This window comes from Triticum aestivum, chromosome 3A (assembly GCF_018294505.1).
Source record: "Triticum aestivum cultivar Chinese Spring chromosome 3A, IWGSC CS RefSeq v2.1, whole genome shotgun sequence".
Taxonomy (NCBI): domain Eukaryota; kingdom Viridiplantae; phylum Streptophyta; class Magnoliopsida; order Poales; family Poaceae; genus Triticum; species Triticum aestivum.
The window spans coordinates 152,294,925-152,316,958 of record NC_057800.1 but is presented as its reverse complement, the minus strand read 5'-3'; the positions used below and the strand labels follow the sequence as shown (position 1 = coordinate 152,316,958).

The 22,034-nt window shown below is 44.1% G+C and overlaps 1 protein-coding gene across 1 annotated transcript; it reads left to right on the top strand.

The window, feature by feature from the left end:
* Positions 1-17,849: 17,849 nt before the first annotated feature.
* Positions 17,850-20,300, top strand: LOC123058158 (S-type anion channel SLAH2-like). Its single transcript, XM_044480975.1, has 4 exons — positions 17,850-17,941; positions 18,022-18,630; positions 18,730-19,500; positions 19,581-20,300. The coding sequence occupies exons 1-4, from the start codon at positions 17,858-17,860 to the stop codon at positions 19,935-19,937; spliced, it is 1,821 nt and encodes a 606-aa protein (XP_044336910.1). The 5' UTR covers positions 17,850-17,857; the 3' UTR covers positions 19,938-20,300.
* Positions 20,301-22,034: the final 1,734 nt, after the last annotated feature.

Here is a 22,034-nt window from a genome sequence, read left to right as displayed (position 1 = left end):
ACCAATATTCATATCTGTATATGATTAACACCCATAGTTCACATCATCATGTGACCAACACCCAAAGGGTTTACTAGAGTCAATAATCTAGTTCACATCGCTATGTGATTAACATCCAAAGAGTACTAAGGTGTGATCATGTTTTGCTCGTGAGAGAAGCTTAGTCAACGGGTCTGTCACATTCAGAGCCGTATGTATTTTGCAAATATTCTATGTCTACAATGCTCTGTACGGAGCTACTCTAGCTAATCGCTCCCACTTTCAATATGTATCCAGATTGAGTCTTAGAGTCATCTGGATCAGTGTAAAAGTTTGCACTGATGTAACTTTTACAACAAACTCTTTTATCACCTCCATAATCGAGAAACATCTCCTTAGTCCTTACTAAGGATATTCTTGACCAATGTCCAGTGATCTACTCCTAGATCACTATTGTACTCCCTTGCCAAATACAGAGCAAGGTATACAATAGGTCTGGTACAAAGCATAGCATACTTTATAGAACCTATGACTGAGGCATAGGGAATGACTTTTCATTCTCTTTCTATTTTCTGCTGTGGTCGGGATTTGAGTCTTACTCAATTTCATACCTTTGCAACACAGGCAAGAACTCTTTCTTTAACTGTTCCATTTTGAACTATTTCAAAATCTTGCCAAGGTATGTACTCATTGAAAATCTTATCAAGCGTCTTGATCTATCTCAATAGATCTTGATGCTCAATATATAAGTAGCCTTTTACTGAGGTCTTTTCTTTTTAAAGAACTCCTTTAAAACACTCCTTTATGCTTTGCAGAAAAATTCTACATCATTTCTGATCAACAATATGTCACTCACATATACTAATCAGAAAGGCTGTAGTGCTCCCACTCACTTTATTGTAAATACAGGCTTCATCGTAAGTCCATATAAAACTATATGCTTTGATCAACTTATCAAAGCGTATATTCCAACTCCGAGATGCTTGCACCAGTCCATAGATGGATCGCTGGAGCTTGCACATTTTGTTAGCACCTTTAGGATTGACAAAACCTTCTGGTTGCATCATATACAACTCTTCTTTAATAAATCCATTAAGGAATGCAGTTTTGACATCCATTTGCCAGATTTCATAAAATGTGGCAATTGCTAACATGATTCAGATAGACTTAAGCATCGATACGAGTGAGAAAACCTCATCGTATTCAACACCTTGAACTTGTTGAAAAACTTTTGCAACAAGTCGAGCTTGGTAGATAGTAACACTACTATCAGTGTCCGTCTTCCTCTTGAAGATCCATTTATTTAACATGGCTTTGCTGATCATCGAGCAAGTCAATCAAAGTCCATACTTTGTTGTCATACATGGATCATATCTCAGATTTTATGGCCTCAAGCCATCTCGCGGAACCTGGGCTTATCATCGCTTCCTCATAGTTCATAGGTTCATCATGGTCTAGTAACATGACTTCCAGAACATGATTACTACACCACTCTGGTGCAGATCTTACTCTGGAAGACCTACGAGGTTCTGTAGTAACCTGATCTGAAGTTTTATGATCAATATCATTAGCTTCCTCACTAATTGGTGTATTTGTCACAGGAACTGATTTCTGTGATGAACTACTTTCCAATAAGGGAGCAGGTACAGTTACCTCATCAAGTTCTACTTTCCTCCCACTCACTTCTTTCGAGAGAAACTTCTTCTCCAGAAAGGATCCATTTTTAGCAACGAATATCTTGCCTCCGGATCTGTGATAGAAGGTGTACCCAACAATTTCCTTTGGGTATTCTATGAAGACGCACTTCTCCGATTTGGGTTCGAGCTTATCAGGATGAAACTTTTCCACATAAGCATCGCAGCCCCAAACTTTAAGAAACGACAACTTGGGTTTCTTGCTAAACCACAGTTCATATAGTGTCGTCTCAACGGATTTAGATGGTGCCTTTTAACGTGAATGCAGCTGTCTCTAATGCATAACCCCAAAACGACAATGGTAAATCAATAAGAGACATCATAGATCGCACCATATCCAATAAAGCGCGGTTACGACGTTCGGACACACCATAACATTGTGGTGTTCCAGGTGGCGTGAGCTATGAAACTATTCCACATTGTTTTAATTGAAGACCAAACTCGTAACTCAAATATTCGTCTCCGTGATCAGATCGCAGAAACTTTATTTTTCTTGTTACGATGATTTTTCCACTTCACTCTGAAATTCTTTGAACCTTTCAATTATTTCAGACTTATGTTTCATCAAGTAGATATCCCCATATCTGCTCAAATCATCTTGTGAAGGTCAGAAAATAATGATACCTGCTGTAAGCCTTTCATCGGACCACATACATCGGTATGTATGATTTCCAACAAATCTGTTGCTTGCTTCATTGTTCCGGAGAACGGCGTTTTAGTCATCTTGCCCATAAGGCATGGTTCGCAAGCATCAAGTGATTCATAATCAAGTGATTCCAAAATCCCATCAGCATGGAGTTTCTTCATGCGCTTTACACCAATATGACCTAAACGGCAGTGCCATAAATAAGTTGCACTATCATTATTAACTTTACATCTTTTGGTTTCAATATTATGAATATGTGTATCACTAAGATCGAGATCCAATGAACTATTTTCATTGGGTGTGTAACCATATAAAGTTTTATTCATGTAAACAGAACAACAATTTATTCTTTTACTTAAATGAATAACCGTATTACAATAAACATGATCAAATCATATTCATGCTCAACGCAAACACCAAATAACACTTATTTAGTTTCAACACTAATCCCGAAATTATAGGGAGTGTGCGATGATGATCATATCAATCTTGGAACCACTTCCAACACACATCGTCACTTCACCCTTAACTAGTCTCTGTTTATTCTGCAACTCCCGTTTCGAGTTACTAATCTTAGCAACTGAACTAGTATCAAATACTTAGGATTTGCTATAAACACTAGTAAAGTACACATCAATAACATGTATATCAAATATACTTATGTTCACTTTGCCATCCTTCTTATCCGCCAATCACTTGGGGTGATTCCGTTTCGGTGACCAGTCCCTTTGCAGTAGAAGCACTTAGTCTCAGGCTTAGGACCAGACTTGGGCTTCTTCACTTGAGCAGCAACTTGCTTGCCGTTCTTCTTGAAGTTCCCCTTCTTCCCTTTGCCCTTTTCTTGAAACTAGTGGTCTTATCAACCATCAACACTTGATGTTTTTCTTGATTTCTACCTTCATTGATTTCATCATCACGAAGAGCTTGGGAGTTGTTTCCGTTATCCCTTGCATATTATAGTTCATCACGAAGTTCTACTAACTTGGTGATGGTGACTAGAGAATTCTGTCAATCACTATCTTATCTGGAAGATTAACTCCCACTTGATTCAAGCGATTGTAGTACCCAGACAATCTGAGCACATGCTCACTAGTTGAGCGATTCTCCTCCATCTTTTAGCTATAGAACTTGTTGGAGACTTTATATCTCACAACTCGGGTATTTGCTTGAAATATTAACTTCAACTCCTGGAACATCTCATATGGTCCATGACGTTCAAAACGTCTTTGAAGTCCCGATTCTAAGCCGTTAAGCATGGTGCACTTAAACTATCAAGTAGTCATCATATTGAGCTAGCTAAATGTTCATAATGTTTGCATCTGCTCCTGCAATAGGTCTGTCACCTAGCGGTGCATCAAGGACATAATTCTTCTGTGCAGCAATGAGGATAATCCTCAGATCACGGATCCAATCCGCATCATTGCTACTAACATCTTTCAACACAATTTTCTCTAGGAACATATCAAAATAAACACAGGGAAGCAACAACGCGAGCTATTGATCTATAATTTGCAAAATACTACTAGGACTAAGTTCATGATAAATTTAAGTTCAATTAATCATATTACTTAAGAACTCCCACTTAGACAGACATCCCTTTAATCCTCTAAGTGATCACGTGATCCAAATCAACTAAACCATGTCCGATCATCACGTGAGATGGAGTAGTTTCAATGGTGAACATCACTATGTTGATCATATCTACTATATGATTCACGCTCGACCTTTCGGTCTCCGTGTTCCGAGGCCATATCTGTATATGCTAGGCTCGTCAAGTATAACCTGAGTATTCCGCGTGTGCAACTGTTTTGCACCCGTTGTATTTGAACGTAGAGCCTATCACACCCGATCATCACGTGGTGTCTCAGCATGAAGAACTTTCGCAACGGTGCATACTCAGGGAGAACACTTCTTGATAATTTAGTGAGAGATCATCTTATAATGCTACCGTCAATCAAAGCAAGATAAGATGCATAAAAAGATAAACATCACATGCAATCAATATAAGTGATATGATATGGCCATCATCATCTTGTGCTTGTGATCTCCATCTCCGAAGCACCGTCATGATCACCATCGTCACCGGCGCGACACCTTGATCTCCATCGTAGCATCGTTGTCGTCTCGCCAATCTTATGCTTTCACGACTATCACTACCGTTTAGTAATAAAGTAAAGCATTACATCGCGATTGCATTGCATACAATAAAGCGACAACCATATGGCTCCTGCCAGTTGCCGATAACTCGGTTACAAAACATGATCATCTCATACAATAAAATTCAGCATCATGCCTTGACCATATCACATCACAACATGCCCTGCAAAAACAAGTTAGACGTCCTCTACTTTGTTGTTGCATGTTTTACGTGGCTGCTACGGGCTTAAGTAAGAACCAATCTCACCTACGCATCAAAACCACAACGATAGTTTGTCAAATAGACTCCGTTTTAACCTTCGCAAGGACCGGGCGTAGCCATACTTGGTTCAACTAAAGTTGGAGAGGCAGTCGCCCGCAAGCCATCTCTGTGCAAAGCACGTCGAGGGAACCAGTCTCACGTAAGCGTACGCGTAAGGTTGGTCCGGGTCGTCTCGTCCAACAATACCGCCGAACCAAAGTATGACATGCTGGTAGGCAGTATGACTTGTATCGTCCACAACTCACTTGTGTTCTACTCGTGCATATAACATCAACATAAATAACCTGGCTCGGATGCCACTGTTGGGTTTCGTAGTAATTTCAAAAAAATTCCTACGCACACGCAAGATCATGTGATGCATAGCAACGAGAGGGGAGAGTGTTGTCTACATACCCTTGTAGACCATAAGCGGAAGCGTTAGCACAACGCGGTTGATGTAGTCGTACGTCTTCACGGCCCGACCGATCAAGCACGGGAACTACGGCACCTCCGAGTTCTAGCACACGTTCAGCTCGATGACGTCCCTCGAACTCCGATCCAGCCGAATGTCGAGGGAGAGTTCCGTCAGCACGACGGCGTGGTGACGATCTTGATGTTCTACCGTCGCAGGGCTTCGCCTAAGCACCGCTACGATATTATCGAGGAATATGGTGGCTGGGGGCGCCGCACACGGCTAAGGAATAGATCACGTGGATCAACTTGTTGTCTTTGGTGCTAGCCCTGCCCCTCTATTTATATGTTGAGCCCCGGGGTCGAAACTTGGAGCAAAAGCCTCCTCAAAGTCGGTTTTGCCCGAAAGGCAAGAGTCCCACTCGGACTCCAGGACCAAACGCCACAATCCTTGGCGTCTGGCCCAGACGCCATGGGCCTCGGCGTCTGGCCCAGGGCCAGACGCCAGGGTCTCCGGCGTTTGGCCCCCTGGCCTCCGCAAAACTCCTTTTGCACCGACCTAAAGCCTCATGGGCTTGACCCCTTGGCCTAACCATATCATCCAATATATGAATCTTTACGTCTCGACCATTTCGAGACTCCTCGTCATGTCCCCGATCTCATCCGGGACTCCGAACTCCTTCGGTACATCAAAACATGTAAACTCATAATATAACTGTCATCGTAACCTTAAGCGTGCGGACCCTACGGGTTCGAGAACAATGTAGACATGACCGAGACACGTCTCCGGTCAATAACCAATAGCGGGACCTGGATGCCCATATTGGCTCCTACATATTCTACGAAGATCTTTATCGGTCAGACCGCATAACAACATACGTTGTTCCCTTTGTCATCGGTATGTTACTTGCCCGAGATTCGATCGTCGGTATCCAATACCTAGTTCAATCTCGTTACCGGCAAGTCTCTTTACTCGTTCCGTAATACATCATCTCACAACTAACATATTAGTTGTAATGCTTGCAAGGCTTATGTGATGTGTATTACCGAGAGGGCCCAGAGATACCTCTCCGACAATCGGAGTGACAAATCCTAATCTCGAAATACGCCAACCCAACATCGACCATTGGAGACACCTGTAGTACTCCTTTATAATCACCCAGTTACGTTGTGACGTTTGGTAGTACCCAAAGTGTTCCTCCGGTAAACGGGAGTTGCATAATCTCATAGTCATAGGAACATGTATAAGTCATGAAGAAAGCAATAGCAACATACTAAACGATCGGGTGCTAAGCTAATGGAATGGGTCATGTCAATCAGATCATTCTACTAATGATGTGACCTCATTAATCAAATAACAACTCATTGTTCATGGTTAGGAAACATAACCATCTTTGATTAACGAGCTAGTCAAGTAGAGGCATACTAGTGACACTTTGTTTGTCTATGTATTCACACATGTATTATGTTTCCGGTAAATACAATTCTAGCATGAATAATAAACATTTATCATGATTATAAGGAAATAAATAATAACTTTATTATTGCCTCTAGGGCATATTTCCTTCACCTCTCCGTTTACACGGAGTGACAAATCCCAGTCTCGATCCGCATAAAACAATAGATACTTTCGGAGATACCTGTAGTGCACCTTTATAGTCACCCAGTTACGTTGTGACGTTTGATACACCCAAAGCACTCCTACGGTATCCAGGAGTTACACGCTCTCATGGTCAAAGGAAGAGATACTTGACATTGGCAAAGCTCTAGCAAACGAACTACACGATCTTTGTGCTAGGCTTAGGATTGGGTCTTGTCCATCACATCATTCTCCTAATGATGTGATCCCGTTATCAACGACATCCAATGTCCATAGCCAGGAAACCATGACTATCTGTTGATCACAACGAGCTAGTCAACTAGAGGCTCACTAGGGACATATTGTGGTCTATGTATTCACACGTGTATTAAGATTTCCGGATAATACAGTTATAGCATGAATAAAAGACTATTATCATGAACAAAGAAATATAATAATAACCAATTTATTATTGCCTCTAGGGCATATTTCCAACAGTTTAGTAGCTTCTCCTAAAGTGATTTCCATAAAAGTGCCTCCCGCGGCCGAATCTAAAACATTTCTAGAAGCAAATTTCAATCCAACATAAAAAATTTGTATGATCATCCACATATTCAAACCATGTGTAGGGCAATTATGTATCATTAATTTCATCCTCTCCCAAGCTTGTGCAACATGCTCATGATCAAGTTGCTTAAAATTCATAATATCATTTCTAAGATAGATGATCTTAGCGGGAGGAAAACACTTAGAGATAAAAGCATCTTTGCACTTATTCCATGAATCAATACTATTTTTAGGCAAAGAGGAAAACCAAGTTTTAGCACAATCACTAAGCGAAAACGGGAATAGCTTCAATTTAACAATATCATTATCCACATCTTTCTTATTTTGCATATCACACAAATCAACAAAGTTGTTTAGATGGGTAGCGGCATCTTCACTAGGAAGGCCAGAAAACGGATCTTTCATGACAAGATTTAGCAAAGCAGTATTAATTTCACAAGATTCAGCATCGGTAAGAGGAGCAATCGGAGTGCTAATAAAATAATTATTGATGGTATTGTAAAAGTCACATAACTTAGTATTATCTTGAGCCAACGTGACAAACAATCCAACACACAAGCAAGCAAGAGGCAAGGAAAAAGAGGCGAATGAAAAAGAGGCGAGTGGAAAAAAGGGCGAATAAAACGGCAAGGGTGAATTGGGGGGAGAGGAAAACGAGAGGCAAATGGCAAATAATGTAATGCGAGGGATAAGAGTTTGTGATGGGTACTTGGTATGTCTTGACTTGATGCAACCTCCCCGACAACGGCGCCAGAAATCCTTCTTGCTACCTCTTGAGCATGCGTTGGTTTTCCCTTGAAGAGAAAAGGGTGATGCAGCACAGTAGCGTAAGTATTTCCCTTAGTTTTTGAGAACCAAGGTATCAATCCAGTAGGACGTAACACACAAGTCACCTAGTACCTGCACAAACAAACAAGAACCTCGCAACCAACGCGATAAAGGGGATGTCAATCCCTTCATGGTCACTTACGAAAGTGAGATCTGATAGAGATAATAAGATAAATATTTTTGGTATTTTTATGATATAAATTGCAAAATAAACGGTAATAGAAATAGCAAGTTGATATGGAATTAATATGATGGAAGATAGACCCGGGGGCCATAGGTTTCACTAGTGGCTTCTCTACGGTGGGTGAACAAATTACTGTCGAGCAATTGATAGAAAAGAGAATACTTATGAGAGTATCTAGGCATGATCATGTATATAGGCATCACGTCCGCGATAAGTAGACCGAAATGATTCTGCATCTACTACTATTACTCCACACATTGACCGCTATCCAACATGCATCTAGAGTATTAAGTTCATAAGAATAGAGTAACGCATTAGGCAAGATGACATGATGTAGAGGGATAAACTCAAGCAATATGATATAAACCCCATCTTTTTATCCTCGATGGCTGATATGTCTCCAACGTATCTATATTTTTTGATTGCTCCATGCTATATTATCTACTGTTTTGGACATTATTGGGCTTTATTATCCACTTTTATATTATTTTTGGGACTAACCTATTAACCGGAGGCCCAGCCCAGAATTGCTGTTTTTTTCCTGTTTTAGGGTTTCGAAGAAAAGCAATATCAAACGGAGTCCAAACAGAATGAAACCTTCGGGAACGTGATTTTCTCAACGAACAAGACCCAGGAGACTTGGACCCTACGTCAAGACACAAAAGAGGAGGCCACGAGGTAGGGGGCGTGCCTCCCCCCCCCTCCCGAGGTGCGCCCACCACCCTCGTGGCCCCCCTGTTGCTCCACCGACGTACTCCTTCCTCCTATATATACCTATGTACCCCCCAAACGATCAGAGACGGAGCCAAAACCCTAATTCCACCGCCGTAACTTTCTGTATCCACGAGATCCCATCTTGGAGCCTGTTCCGGAGCTCCGCCGGAGGAGGCATCAATCACGCAGGGCTTCTACATCAACACCATATCCCCTCCGATGAAGTGTGAGTAGTTCACCTCAGACCTACGGGTCCATAGTTAGTAGCTAGATGGCTTATTCTCTCTTTTTGGATCTCAATACAATGTTCTCCCCCTGTCTTGTGGAGATCTATTCGATGTAATCTTCTTTTTGCGGTGTGTTTGTTGAGACCGATGAATTGTGGGTTTATGATCAAGTCTATCTATGAACAATATTTGAATCTTCTCTGAATTCTTTTATGTATGATCGGTTATCTTTGCAAGTCTCTTCGAATTATCAGTTTGGTTTGGCCTACTAGATTGATCTTTCTTGCAATGGGAGAAGTGCTTAGCTTTGGGTTCAATCTTGCGGTGTCCTTTCCCAGTGACAGTAGGGGCAGCAAGGCACGTATTGTATTGTTGCCATCGAGGATAACAAGATGGGGTTTTCATCATATTGCATGAGTTTATCCCTCTACATCATGTCATCTTGCTTAAGGTGTTACTCTGTTTTCATTAACTTAATACTCTAGATGCATGCTGGATAGCGGTCGATGGGTGGAGTAATAGTAGTAGATGCAGGCAGGAGTCGGTCTACATGTCTCGGACGTGATGCCTATATACATGATCATACCTAGATATTCTCATAACTATGCTCAATTATGTCAATTGCTCAACAGTAATATGTTCACCCACCGTAGAATACTTATGCTCTCAAGAGAAGCCACTAGTGAAACCTATGGCCCCCGGGTCTATCTTCATCATATCAATCTCCCAATACTTAGTTATTTCCTTTGCTTTTATTTTACTTTGCATCTTTATCATAAAAATACCAAAAATATTATCTTATCATATCTATCAGATCTCACTCTCGTAAGTGGCCGTGTAGGGATTGACAACCCCTTATCACGTTGGTTGCGAGGATTTATCTGTTTTGTGCAGGTACGAGGGACTGGCGCGTAGCCTCCTACTGGATCGATACCTTGGTTCTAAAAAACTGAGGGAAATACTTACGCTACTTTGCTGCATCATCCCTTCCTCTTCGGGGAAAACCAACGCAGTGCTCAAGAGGTAGCAAGAAGGATTTCTGGCACCGTTGCCGGGGAGGTCTACGCAAAACTCAATATACCAAGTACCCATCACATACCCTTATCTCCCGCATTACATTATTTTCCATTTGTCTCTCGTTTTCCTCTCCCCCACTTCACCCTTGCCGTTTTATTTGCCCTCTCTCTCTATCCTCCCTCTCTTTCTCTATTTGCCTCTTTTTGCCCGCTTGCTTTTTGTTTGCTTGTGTGTTAGTTTGCTTGCTTGTCACGATGGCTCAAGATAACACTAAATTATGTGACTTCACCAATACCAACAATAATGATTTTATTAGCACTACGATTGCTCCTCTTACCGATGCTGAATCTTGTGAAATTAATACTACTTTGCTGAATCTTGTCATGAAAGATCCGTTTTCCAGGCTTCCTAGTGAAGATGCTGCTACCCATCTAAATAGCTTCGTTGATTTGTGTGATATGCAAAAGAAGAAAGATGTGGATAATGATATTGTTAAATTGAAGCTATTCCCTTTTTGCTTAGAGATCGTGCTAAAGCTTGGTTTTCGTCTTTGCCTAAAAATAGCATTGATTCATGGAACAAGTGCAAAGATGATTTTATCTCTAAGTATTTTCCTCCCGCTAAGATCATCTCTCTTAGAAACGATATTATGAATTTTAAGCAACTTGATCATGAACATGTTGCACAAGCTTGGGAGAGAATGAAATTAATGATACGTAATTGCCCTACTCATGGTTTGAATTTGTGGATGATTATACAAAAAAATTATGCCGGATTGAATTTTGCTTCTAGAAATCTTTTAGATTCGGCCGCGGGAGGCACTTTTATGGAAATCACTTTAGTATAAGCTACTAAACTCCTAGATAATATTATGGTTAATTATTCTCAATGGCACACTCAAAGATCTACTAATAAAAAGGTGCATGCGATAGAAGAAATTAATGTTTTGAGTGGAAAGATGGATGAACTTATGAAATTATTTGCTAGTTAGAGTGTTTCTTCTGATCCTAATGATATGCCCTTCTCTACTTCGATTGAGAATAATAATGAATCTATGGATGTGAATTTTGTTGGTAGGAACAATTTTGGTAACAACGCGTATAGACGAAATTTCAATCCTAGACCTTATCCTAGTAATCCCTCTAATAATTATGGTAATTACTACAACAATTATTATGGAAATTATAATAAGATGCCCTCTGATTTTAAATCTAATATCAAATAATTTATTACTTTGCAAAAGAATTTCAATGCTTTGATTGAAGAAAAATTACTTAAGATTGATGAGTTGGCTAGGAACGTTGATAGAATTTCTCTTGATGTTGATTCTTTGAAACTTAGATCTACTCCACCTAAGCATGATATCAATGAGTCTCTCAAAGCCATGAGAATTTCCATTGATGAGTGCAAAGAAAGAACCGCTAGGATGCGTGCTAAGAAAGATGCCTTTATAAGAGCGTGTTCTTCTAGTTCCTATGAAAATAAAGATGAAGATCTAAAAGTGATTGATGTGTCCTCTATTAAATCTTTGTTTTGCAATATGAATCTTGATAATGATGGGACTGAATATGATCCACCTTTACCTAGAGGGCATTCCAAGAATTTGGAATTTTTTGATCTTGATACTAAAATTGATAAAAATGAGATTGAAGAAATTAAAACCCTAGATGTTGCTAAACCCACTATTATGGATTTTAAGGAATTTAACTATGAAAATTGCTCTTTGATTGATTGTATTTCCTTGAGGAGCGAAAAACGTTGGACGCCAAAATAAGGCAAACGGTTAGTGAATTGGATGGCATTATCATTCAGTACAAGATATCCATGGAGAATACAATTATCAATCATTCAGTACTATATATCCATAGAGAATACAATGGCACGGCATAATGCGCAATGCCTTTCTTGTTATGCTTGCTTGCTCATCCCATTCTCTATCTCTTTGAGGTGATTGCTTAACCCAACACTTTGGATTCTTTTTCCCTCAAAAGGACGACAAATCATAAAGCTCATAGAGACAAATTGATGACAATGGAAATTTGGGCAAGATATCTCGTCTTTTTGTGAAAACTAGTGCTGCTCTGCTCATTGGGAAATTATTGAGTGCACTGGTTTCTTGGGTGTGATAGGAAACAGACCATCATATGTCGTACAGAATTATGTTTGTTTCTTCCGGGGTTAGCATGCATCGTCATATTCATTGACTTCTTTAGACAGTTTCCATTCTACATTTAGACAGGACGGTCTAGAAACAGGTCAATGAAGCGACTCATATAATTTTGGTATACACAGTAATAAATTTAAGAAAAGTCAATGAAGGTCTTCATTTGCTATCTGAGATATAAACTGAAATCTAAATCAGGTAGCACATATATTTGTTTGGCTGAAATCCATTTCCAGATTAACTCACATACAAATGGAATTCACATCTAACCCACATTTGATATTCACTTCGTATCAAAATATAAGACGTTTTTGCAGTTTAAATCTTATATTTTGGTACAGACTAGTATGTTTCTTACTTGACCGATGTGGCTCTCACACTGTCGCACACAAGTGACTACTAGTTGAAGTGTGTGGGTGGAAAGTGGCTTAACCATATACCCAAATTGATTAGGCGTTGAGTGATTGCTCTTTTGTTTGGCCTTTAGGTTGTACTAGTTTATACGACATTCGTCTATTGGTTTTAGCAGAAAAACAACAGAAAGAAACAAAAGCGGCATACTTTTGCTCTTTTGTGCTTTCGATTCACATCCTTGGAAAAAGTGATCAAATTCCAAGGTTTTGATCCCTTTAACCCTTTTGGCCCACAACGTAACCTTTCAGATAGTCCATGCGTTTGTCAGTAACTTACAGCATCTACAACACCGTCCTCTAAAACAGACACATTATCCATTTGTGAATTGATCTGGACTCGCCCGCAGACACAAATACAAGAGTCAACCATCTAACACATCACCTAAATATCCGCTCTGATCCGGTCTTGATGTCAAATGCATAGCAATATGAGCAAATTAAAGTGTGGTGCTTACATAGTTCGATCATGATCAAAAAGTGGCACATGTTCATAGTTTTTATATGCGCTCGATCACAAAAGTTCCAGTACTGCAGTCCATGCAAAAAATAACAATACATTTTCCCTCCCACGTCGGTTGTTTTGCATTCTCTCCCACTCTGCCGCCAGCTCCTCCTCATTAGCCGCTTCCATCTCGGCCACCAAGCGCTTCAACATCCTAACACGGACGTCGCGCATAATCATTGCCCATTGGGATCCAACTCATCCATCATTATGGTCAACTTTTTGGTATCCTCTGGAGCGGCCGCGAGCTCAATCCTCCTCTCTTTAAGCCTGGTCTTCTTTTCTTCGAGGTTGATCTTCTTCTCGGCTGTGAGCTTAACCTTCATCCCTGTTTGTGTCATCATACGCCATCTCGCCCGGCTGAGGAATAGCGGCGAACAGAGAGCAGGCACCTAGTTGGTCTATGCCTGACGTTCGCAACTGGTCAAGCTGCGGCGTTGGCTAGTCCGCGAAATGAAGCAACGCCGCATTGATGCCGATGCAATGTGGCGCATACTCGACGGCGGCGGCCGGGGACTACCGCTGACGACCGGGCTTCTTGGCAGCATAGTAGTAGGGCGGCTGAAACTACTCCGGACAGGAAGATGTGTGAATGATGACGCCCCCCTCCCCCTGTCCTCGCCCTCCCCCTGCACCCTGTTCCTGCCCCAGCCTAGCGCTCTTCTTTCACCGGCTACTGCCTCCTCTTGAGCATTTGTGTTCCTTTTGAGGCGGCGGGCTTGGCGTGTCGCCGAGTCGATCTTGCTGGCGACCACCTTCTCTGGATCCTCCACCTTCGCCAGCTCCAGTAGCTCTTCATATAGGTTCATGCGGCGGCGGAAGGCGAAAAGTGCGAGAATTGGGGTGGAGGGCGGCGGCGATTGGAGTAGAGAGGGTGGGAAAAGTGAGGGTTTTGGCACGGAAAAAGTGCAGACTACTCCAAATGTGCAGGCTCTGACTTGGTTTTGGATCGGCCATGAGTGTCAGAGTCCTACGTGGCAGAGGTTCATACTCCCGCATAGCGCCCTTGGTCCGCGACCAATTTATGGGGGGAAAACACGCAGATGCGTCCGCGGACATATACGGGTCCACTTTGGATAGCAAAGTGCGTCCAGACAGCTGCAGGCTATTTAAGGATCCGTGTTGGAGATGCCCTTATCTGGTTTGCTAACAATGCTTTAAGTAAGGAAAAGATAGTTAGTCCATGTATGGCCCAATAGCTAATTCCAAATAAATCTCATGCTCATGTATGTCAAGAGGTAGATGTGCAATAATTAGCCCTCTTTGCTAGTGGAGGTGTAGTTTGACCTCTTTATATAGCGAAGTCTCGAGCGTTTTGAAGGCCAAGCTTTGTGGAGGCCAAAAAATGTAAAAAGAAATCAAATTGAAACTTTTCAGTTTCATTTTTTTTGAAAATTATACATGTATACAAGGATGTAATATGTATAAATTTCAAGATGAAATACCTTGAAATGCAAGCTACACAATTTTTTTATGGATTTTGAGAATGAACAGTGCATGTGCTAAAAAGCCACATATTTGTCTATTTTAGCTCTCGCTGGAGTATTTCTCATAAAAATTTAAACACATGTACATTTTCTCTCTAGGTACATGTGTATTCTTTTAAAAAAAATCTAACATAAAAATATGAATTTTGTATTTTTGAAATTCAGCCTTCATTTGGCATTTTCGAGTATCTCCACTTCACCGAGTGATGGGTACGAGGAGGGAAAGAGAACACCACCATATGTACGAGCTCGCCTGGCCGGGCTCGGGCCAGGACAAAGGGAGTCACCAAACATCTGTACAGTAAGATTCTGTACTCCATCTGAACCTAATTTCGCTAAAATCCTTTCTGGATTAACATGGCAATTGGCTCGGCAGTTGGAGCTCTCATATATAAATCCCAAGAGACGACGGCCAGGGGACACACATTACACACACACACACACACACACACACACACACACACACACACACACACTGACAGCAGGAGCGAGAGAGGGGTGTGCAACACTACGCTCTGCCTGCTTGTACACGTACACGACCACCATCTCTAGTTGAGCAGGTGCTTCAGCAGACACGCCAGGACAGTGTTCCCTCCCGTCTGTTGCCGCTCCGTGTCTGCTGGTGCGTCCCAAATCCGTTTGCCTTTGCCCTTCAGCACTGCATCTACTACGGCATATGTGTTGATACGTCTATCTAGATTGGCATAAATTGAGAAAAATCATGCCGGATATAAAATTTTAAGCTTCCAGTAAAAAAAAAGATACATACTAGGCGGCGATCCTGGTAACCTACCCAAAGAAATAAACAAACTAGAAAAATCATCTTGGGAAAAGATGAACGAAAAATGAAAATAATTTGGAAATTGATGTTAAATACTCCCTCCGTCACATAATATCAGAGTGTTTTCCACACCGCAATAGTGTCAGAAATGCTCTTATATTTTGTGAACGGAGGGAGTACTTTATGTCTCTACATAAACAACAATGACCCTCAAGAAAAAAGAAACAACAATGTAAACTACTGTACATATTTGAAAGTGTTGAGAATAAGCAGCTGAGCCCAGCCCGACCCCACTCGCGGCCCAGACCCACATCTGCGGAGACAGATCACATGGACCGACCCAAGGTGGCCTGCAACACCCAGAGGCTAGAGCTCGACCCCACTCCCAGCCACAGAGGGCACTCACGCCACCGCCCCAACCGAAGCCCGGCTGGCCGCGCCACCGCCCCCATTGCCGCCAGCGAATACCACCTCTCATCCTCGACCTCGCCCCAGACAACCCACCGCCATCATCCAGCCAGGCCTGCCCCTGAGCCACCCCACCCACATCACCGCCGGACCACCGCATTGCCGGCCGGCCGTCCTGATCGCGCCTACACTCCACAGGTAACCTACATACAAATCAGAGAGAGCCTTGGCCTTCTTACCATTTCCATTTTTTCTTTCGATCGGCAAACAACGGTGTTCCTACTTGCTAGTAGCCTAGCACACACCCTTCCTATGTAACTGAAACCCACAAGATGACAAGACGGCCACAAGAAACCCTCGACATTTACAGGCTCGCGTGCCCTGCACCCTTTCCCCTCCTGATTCCGGGCAGTTTTCCACTAGACGCCATGGCCAAGAGCAAGAATGTCTCCTCAGTTTCAGATCGGAGCCGCGCACGCGCCCCGTGCCCGGCCGTTGGGTGCCATCGTTTGTTGCAGTCTTGCAGAGCCACGCGACGCTCCTGAAATGAAAGCGACGACTCATGTGGCGCGGTTTCAGTCAGAAGCCCTGCTGCCATTTCCTCGAGTTGCTTGCTGCGAGGGGCCGGCGATGGGGAGGAAACCTTAGCATCTTGTGCGGATTCTGCGGGCGGTTCGTTTTCGGCTCGGAAAGTTCGTTGGCGGCCTTGCGCGCTTGTGGCTGATCATCAGAAAGAGATGCGTTTACTTGCAAAAAGTATGGGGGGAAAGGTTAACGGGAAGACTTGCGGGTCTTATCATTTTTGGTGATGGTGACCGTGAGAGCAAGGCTACCATCACACGACGGCCGTATTCCCGGGGCACAAAAGCAATAGTAACAATCACTTGCACTATATGAAGAAAATTGTAATGATCCGTCCGAAATCCGAATTTGTGCTTCTTTGGGTAGACAGTGATTAGACTCAGCCCCTGACAGAGAAAATGATGCAAGGCCCCTATCTATCCCAAGGGTTTTGGCATAATCCCCAACAATCCAAACAAGCCTTAAATGTGATTATGACAAGCAAATCAATCACACCCTATCGTTCCACCGATGATTCTCGACGGTGATTTTGCCGAGTTGAAGCTAATTTCTAGTGCTGAGGCTGAGGTCTGAGGTGAAACTGGTACTAGAAAATTCAGAGTTCGTCGCATATGCCCTGCGTGAATTGGCATAGTTTCTTACAAATAACAAAAGATCATTGCCTACATCCTGCTGAATCGCCACAAGTTTATGCTAACCGGCAATCTTTGCCTGAAGATCATATCAATTTCCTACAGTAGGCGTGTCTGAATGCTGTTTCCATTACCCTGCTTTGCAACACGTAGTGTCAGTCTGTCACCCACGCCAGGGTTACCAGCAGACCTGGGAAGATTCTGCCGTTCGTCTCTGGAATCCTCTGCCCAACATTGCCATACTCGTCGGCGAAATGCTGAGCGCCACAAGCGTGTAGATCCATTTCCTTTGACATCTTGCACATACACACACATCGGCGTCGAGTTGCGCTGTTGCCCATGTACACTTGCCTTATGACTTTATGAGCCAGTCCAGCACCAACACGCCGTGATCATTTTGTCCTGAAGCTGGCAGAAACTTGGTATATATACCCTATGTGGTTCAGCGAGACAGGCAGGCAGGCAGCTGGTTTTGGCTTCAGTTCCAGTAGCACCCAGCTGAAGAATAAGTGAATAACCGAGCTACTGACGATAGATAAGATAACGTCAGGTTAATAACGTGCGATTCGGTGGTTCAGTTACTGTGTTTCCATCGTTTTTCTGATTGATATGCTTCACCTCTCCTTGCAGATTTCGCGAGGTTGATGGAGACGGACGAATCTGCGCGGCAGTGGGCCGCCGGTGCTCGCGTCCCGGCCAGCCGATCCACCGTGGAGCGGAGCTTCAAGGTAAGTCGCCCGTGCCATCGATCATGCAATGCCGACTTGATCATTGAACCACGAGGTTGAGCAGTGTCGTGCCGGTGTAGGAGCGTCATGGCGATGGCGACCCGATGATGGCGTCTCCGGGCCAGGACTCGCCGTTCGACGCGTCCGCGCTGCGCGTCGCGGCGCACCCGGTCTCCGTCAGCCTGCCGGCCTCTCCGTCCAGGTTCGACGTCGCCCGGACGGAGGCGGAGTTCCCGCCCAGGCACCCCGAGGCCATCGTGCCGGACGCGTCGCGCATGCTGTCGCTCCCGCCGCGGCCGACGCCGATGGTGTCCGTCGTGTTCGAGCATCTCGAGGAGGTGATGTTCCGCTCGCAGCCGATCCACGCGGCGGCCTCCGAGTTGCCCGACGCCCAGGACTCCCAGTCCCAGGTGCTGCACGACGACTCGATGAGCCGCGGGAGCGGGGCGCGCATGGGGAGGAGCAAGGCGCGCAGGGACACGAGCTACGACCCGTTCAAGACGTGGTCCGGGAAGCTGGAGAAGCAGCTCACCACCCACCTCCGCGTCGTCAGGCAGCCGCTGCAGCAGGAGGCGGAGCCCGAGGAAGACGAAGACGAAGACGCGGCGACGAGCGGCCGCCCCTACTCCACGCCCAGAGTCCACCGCTTCTTCGCCGCGCTGGAAGGCCCCGAACTCGACAAGCTCCGGGTACACCACGAGCAACTCCTTGCATGTCTAAACGCATTGATGATGAAGCAGGGGACCTCACGTGCTGTCGTGTTTTCCGTGCCGCGTCGCCGTCGCCAGTCGTCGGAGGAGCTGGTGTTGCCGTCGGACAAGAATTGGCCGTTCCTCCTCCGGTTCCCGGTGTCCGCCTTCGGCATGTGCCTGGGCATGAGCAGCCAGGCCATCCTGTGGAAGAACATCGCCATCTCGGCGTCCACGCGGTTCCTGCACATCACGCTCCGGACAAACCTCGTGCTCTGGTGCGTTTCGGTGGCGCTCATGTGCTTCGTGTCGGCGCTGTACGCGTGCAAGGTCATCTTCTACTTCGAGGCGGTGCGGCGGGAGTACTACCACCCGATCCGCGTCAACTTCTTCTTCGCGCCGTGGATCGCCTGCCTCTTCCTGGCCATCGGCGTGCCGGAGCTGGTGGCGGAGAGCCTGCCGCACTGGCTCTGGTACGTGCTCATGGCGCCCATCGTGTCCCTGGAGATCAAGATATACGGGCAGTGGATCTCCGGCGGGCAGAGGCGGCTGTCGAGGGTGGCGAACCCGTCGAACCACCTGTCCATCGTCGGCAACTTCGTGGGCGCGCTGCTGGGGGCCATCATGGGGTTGAGGGAGGGCCCCATCTTCTTCTTTGCCGTCGGGCTCGCGCACTACATCGTGCTGTTCGTGACGCTGTACCAGAGGCTGCCCACCAGCGAGACGCTGCCGCGGGACCTCCACCCGGTCTTCTTCCTCTTCGTGGCCGCGCCCAGCGTCGCCTGCCTCGCCTGGGCGCGGATCACCGGCGAGTTCGGCTACAGCTCCCGCATCGCCTACTTCATCGCCATGTTCCTCTACACCTCGCTGGTGAGCACCTCGATCGACCTCCATGTCGCATGGCGAGTCTCGATCAGTGTGGATAACCGAGTGCTGTTGAGTGGGTGCAGGCTGTGCGGATCAACATGTTCAGGGGGTTCAGGTTCTCGCTGGCGTGGTGGGCGTACACGTTCCCGATGACGAGCGCGGCGATCGCGTCGATACGCTACTCGTCGGAGGTGAAGAACGCGTTCACTCAGGCCATGTGCATCGTGCTGTCCGTGGTGGCCACGCTCACGGTGACCGCGCTCTTGCTGACCACGCTGCTGCACGCGGCCGTGCACCACGACCTCTTCCCCAACGACATCTCCATCGCCATCTCGGAGCGCAGGCCCAAGCAGAGCACCATCGCCGAGCTGAACGAGGTGCACGGCAACAAGGACGCCGACACCACATTCAGAGACCTCGAAGCCGCCTATAGACCCTGATCGACGCCGAGACTGAACTAGCGACGCCTTCTTCATTGCATGTGGCGAGGCGAAACAAACTGGTGGCAGACTGGTCGATCGTGGACAGTGAGCAGGAGCATGTACGTAGCCGGGACGTGTGTTCGAGAATTTTCTTTGGGTCGAGTTGACTGCCGTGCGGTGCGGGGCAGTGTGCGCCGCGGTCGGAATCAACACGGTGATCGATGGTAGTATATGCTGTAGTAATTTCCGCGTGGTGGTGTGTAGGTAGGACTTAGTAGGAGAGATGCTGTTACTTATGGCTTAACCGTGATACAGTATGTGATACGGCTGTACAATAAATCCGTCTCTGTATCTGTATGTGGTACATTACTGACCACCGAGGAAGATCGTGACCGGGCGCTCGTCCCCATTCGTCCTAGCATCACCCTTTGCGAAGCATGTCAGTATGCCACGCTCTTTTCCCCGTACAAGTTATTGAAAATTTGAGCAAATTTTCCTTAAGTTTAATCTAGAAAAACAACAGATAAAACATCACTTTAGCTACACTGAAGACGCCTGGAAATTAATTTCGGGTCAGTCGATTTTTTTTGGCCATTGATTATTTGCTTTGAGATTCATATTGTACTATGAGCTGGCTTAGATTTTGTTTTTTGACTGACCATATATTTGGGCCAGTCAACTTGCTACTCGGCCGAAGCCCACGTATGCCGCCCGGCCCTCGCCTCTGCCCCTTTGTTTTTCTTTAAAAGAAATCTGCCTTTATGTGTTTCTTCTTTTGTTTTTTGTTTTTGCTGGAAAATTGTTTGTTTTTTTGTTATTCTTCATCAGTTGGATTTTATTCTCTTCTTCTGTAGATATTTTTGGGTGTTGGGTGAGTGTAAATGAATACATACATATACTATACAATATGTGCGAAAATTACACTGTGATATGACTGTTGTTTGTATACTACAACAAGTGCAATTTTAGTGTAAAGTTGTGTGCAAGTTTTTACCCTTTTCATTATCATTCTCCTTAAAGAGGAATACCAATGCCACTAATTCATCCTTCTTGTAAAACTTCATTATTTTGATTTTGATTTATTTATTACTCCATTTTATTTCTTCATTAAGTGTAATATCGATGTAATTGATTCATTCCTTCCTAAGAATGTTTTTGTGTAAATTTCAATATCATATGCTTATTCTTACGTATTAAAACGCAAATTTCTGTGTATATTGTGTGCAATTTTTTCCTTGTTTGTTTTAGATATTTTTACATTTTCTTTTTCTTAAAGGGTAATACGAGTGCCACCAATTCATTCTTTTTTAAAAAATCTCATTGTTTTGATTTTGTTTTAGTTTGTTTTCATCTTCTTTCTTCTTACTAGTTGTGTCTCACTACCCAGTTCTGCCACTAGAAGTTACAACTACTCAAAAATGCCATCAATACGTGAGATACTTGCTAAAAAATGCCATTAGATATCTCAAAAATGTCATCGCTCCGTTAGATGTTTGATCAAAAATGCCATTAGACATTGTTATTTTCACTTCAAAACCGTTGACCATGTTATATGACAAAAATAAGCCTAGACCCACATGTCAGTTCTTTCTATCTCACAATGATAAGTGTGGCCGCACTTGTTAGGAGTAACCAAGCGAATAATTTTACAGAAAAATTAAAACACTGTTGTGATCAAGTAGGCCCCATACTTTATTGTAGTGAGATAGAGGGAGAGCTGGCATGTTGGTCCATAGGTATTTATATCATTGTAACATGGCAAAAGAGATTTGAGATCACAATATGGTGTCTAGTGGCATTTTTGAGCATGTGTCTAACGAAGCGATGCCATTTTTGAGCGGTTTAAATTTCTAGTGGCAAAATTGAAGTGGGACACAACCGGTGGCATAAATGATAAAAATCCTAATATTAAAGCCACAAATTCATTCTTTCCTAGAAAACTTCATTATTTTGATTTTGTTTTTAGTTTTCATTTCTTTGTGTTTTTCTTGAACGGTAATACAATGCGACTAATTCATTCTTCCTACGAAACTTCATTATTTTCATTTCATTTTAGTTTTTGTTTCAATTTTGTGTGCTTTAATGGTAATACGAATGCCTTTGATTCATTCGTTC

Coding starts and splice junctions, on each gene's coding strand:
- LOC123058158 (XM_044480975.1), top strand. CDS start 17,858: ATGGAGACGGACGAATCTGCGCGGCAGTGGGCCGCCGGTGCTCGCGTC. Junction 17,942..18,021: donor CCGTGGAGCGGAGCTTCAAG/GTAAGTCGCCCG, acceptor GTGCCGGTGTAG/GAGCGTCATGGCGATGGCGA. Junction 18,631..18,729: donor CCGAACTCGACAAGCTCCGG/GTACACCACGAG, acceptor CGCCGTCGCCAG/TCGTCGGAGGAGCTGGTGTT.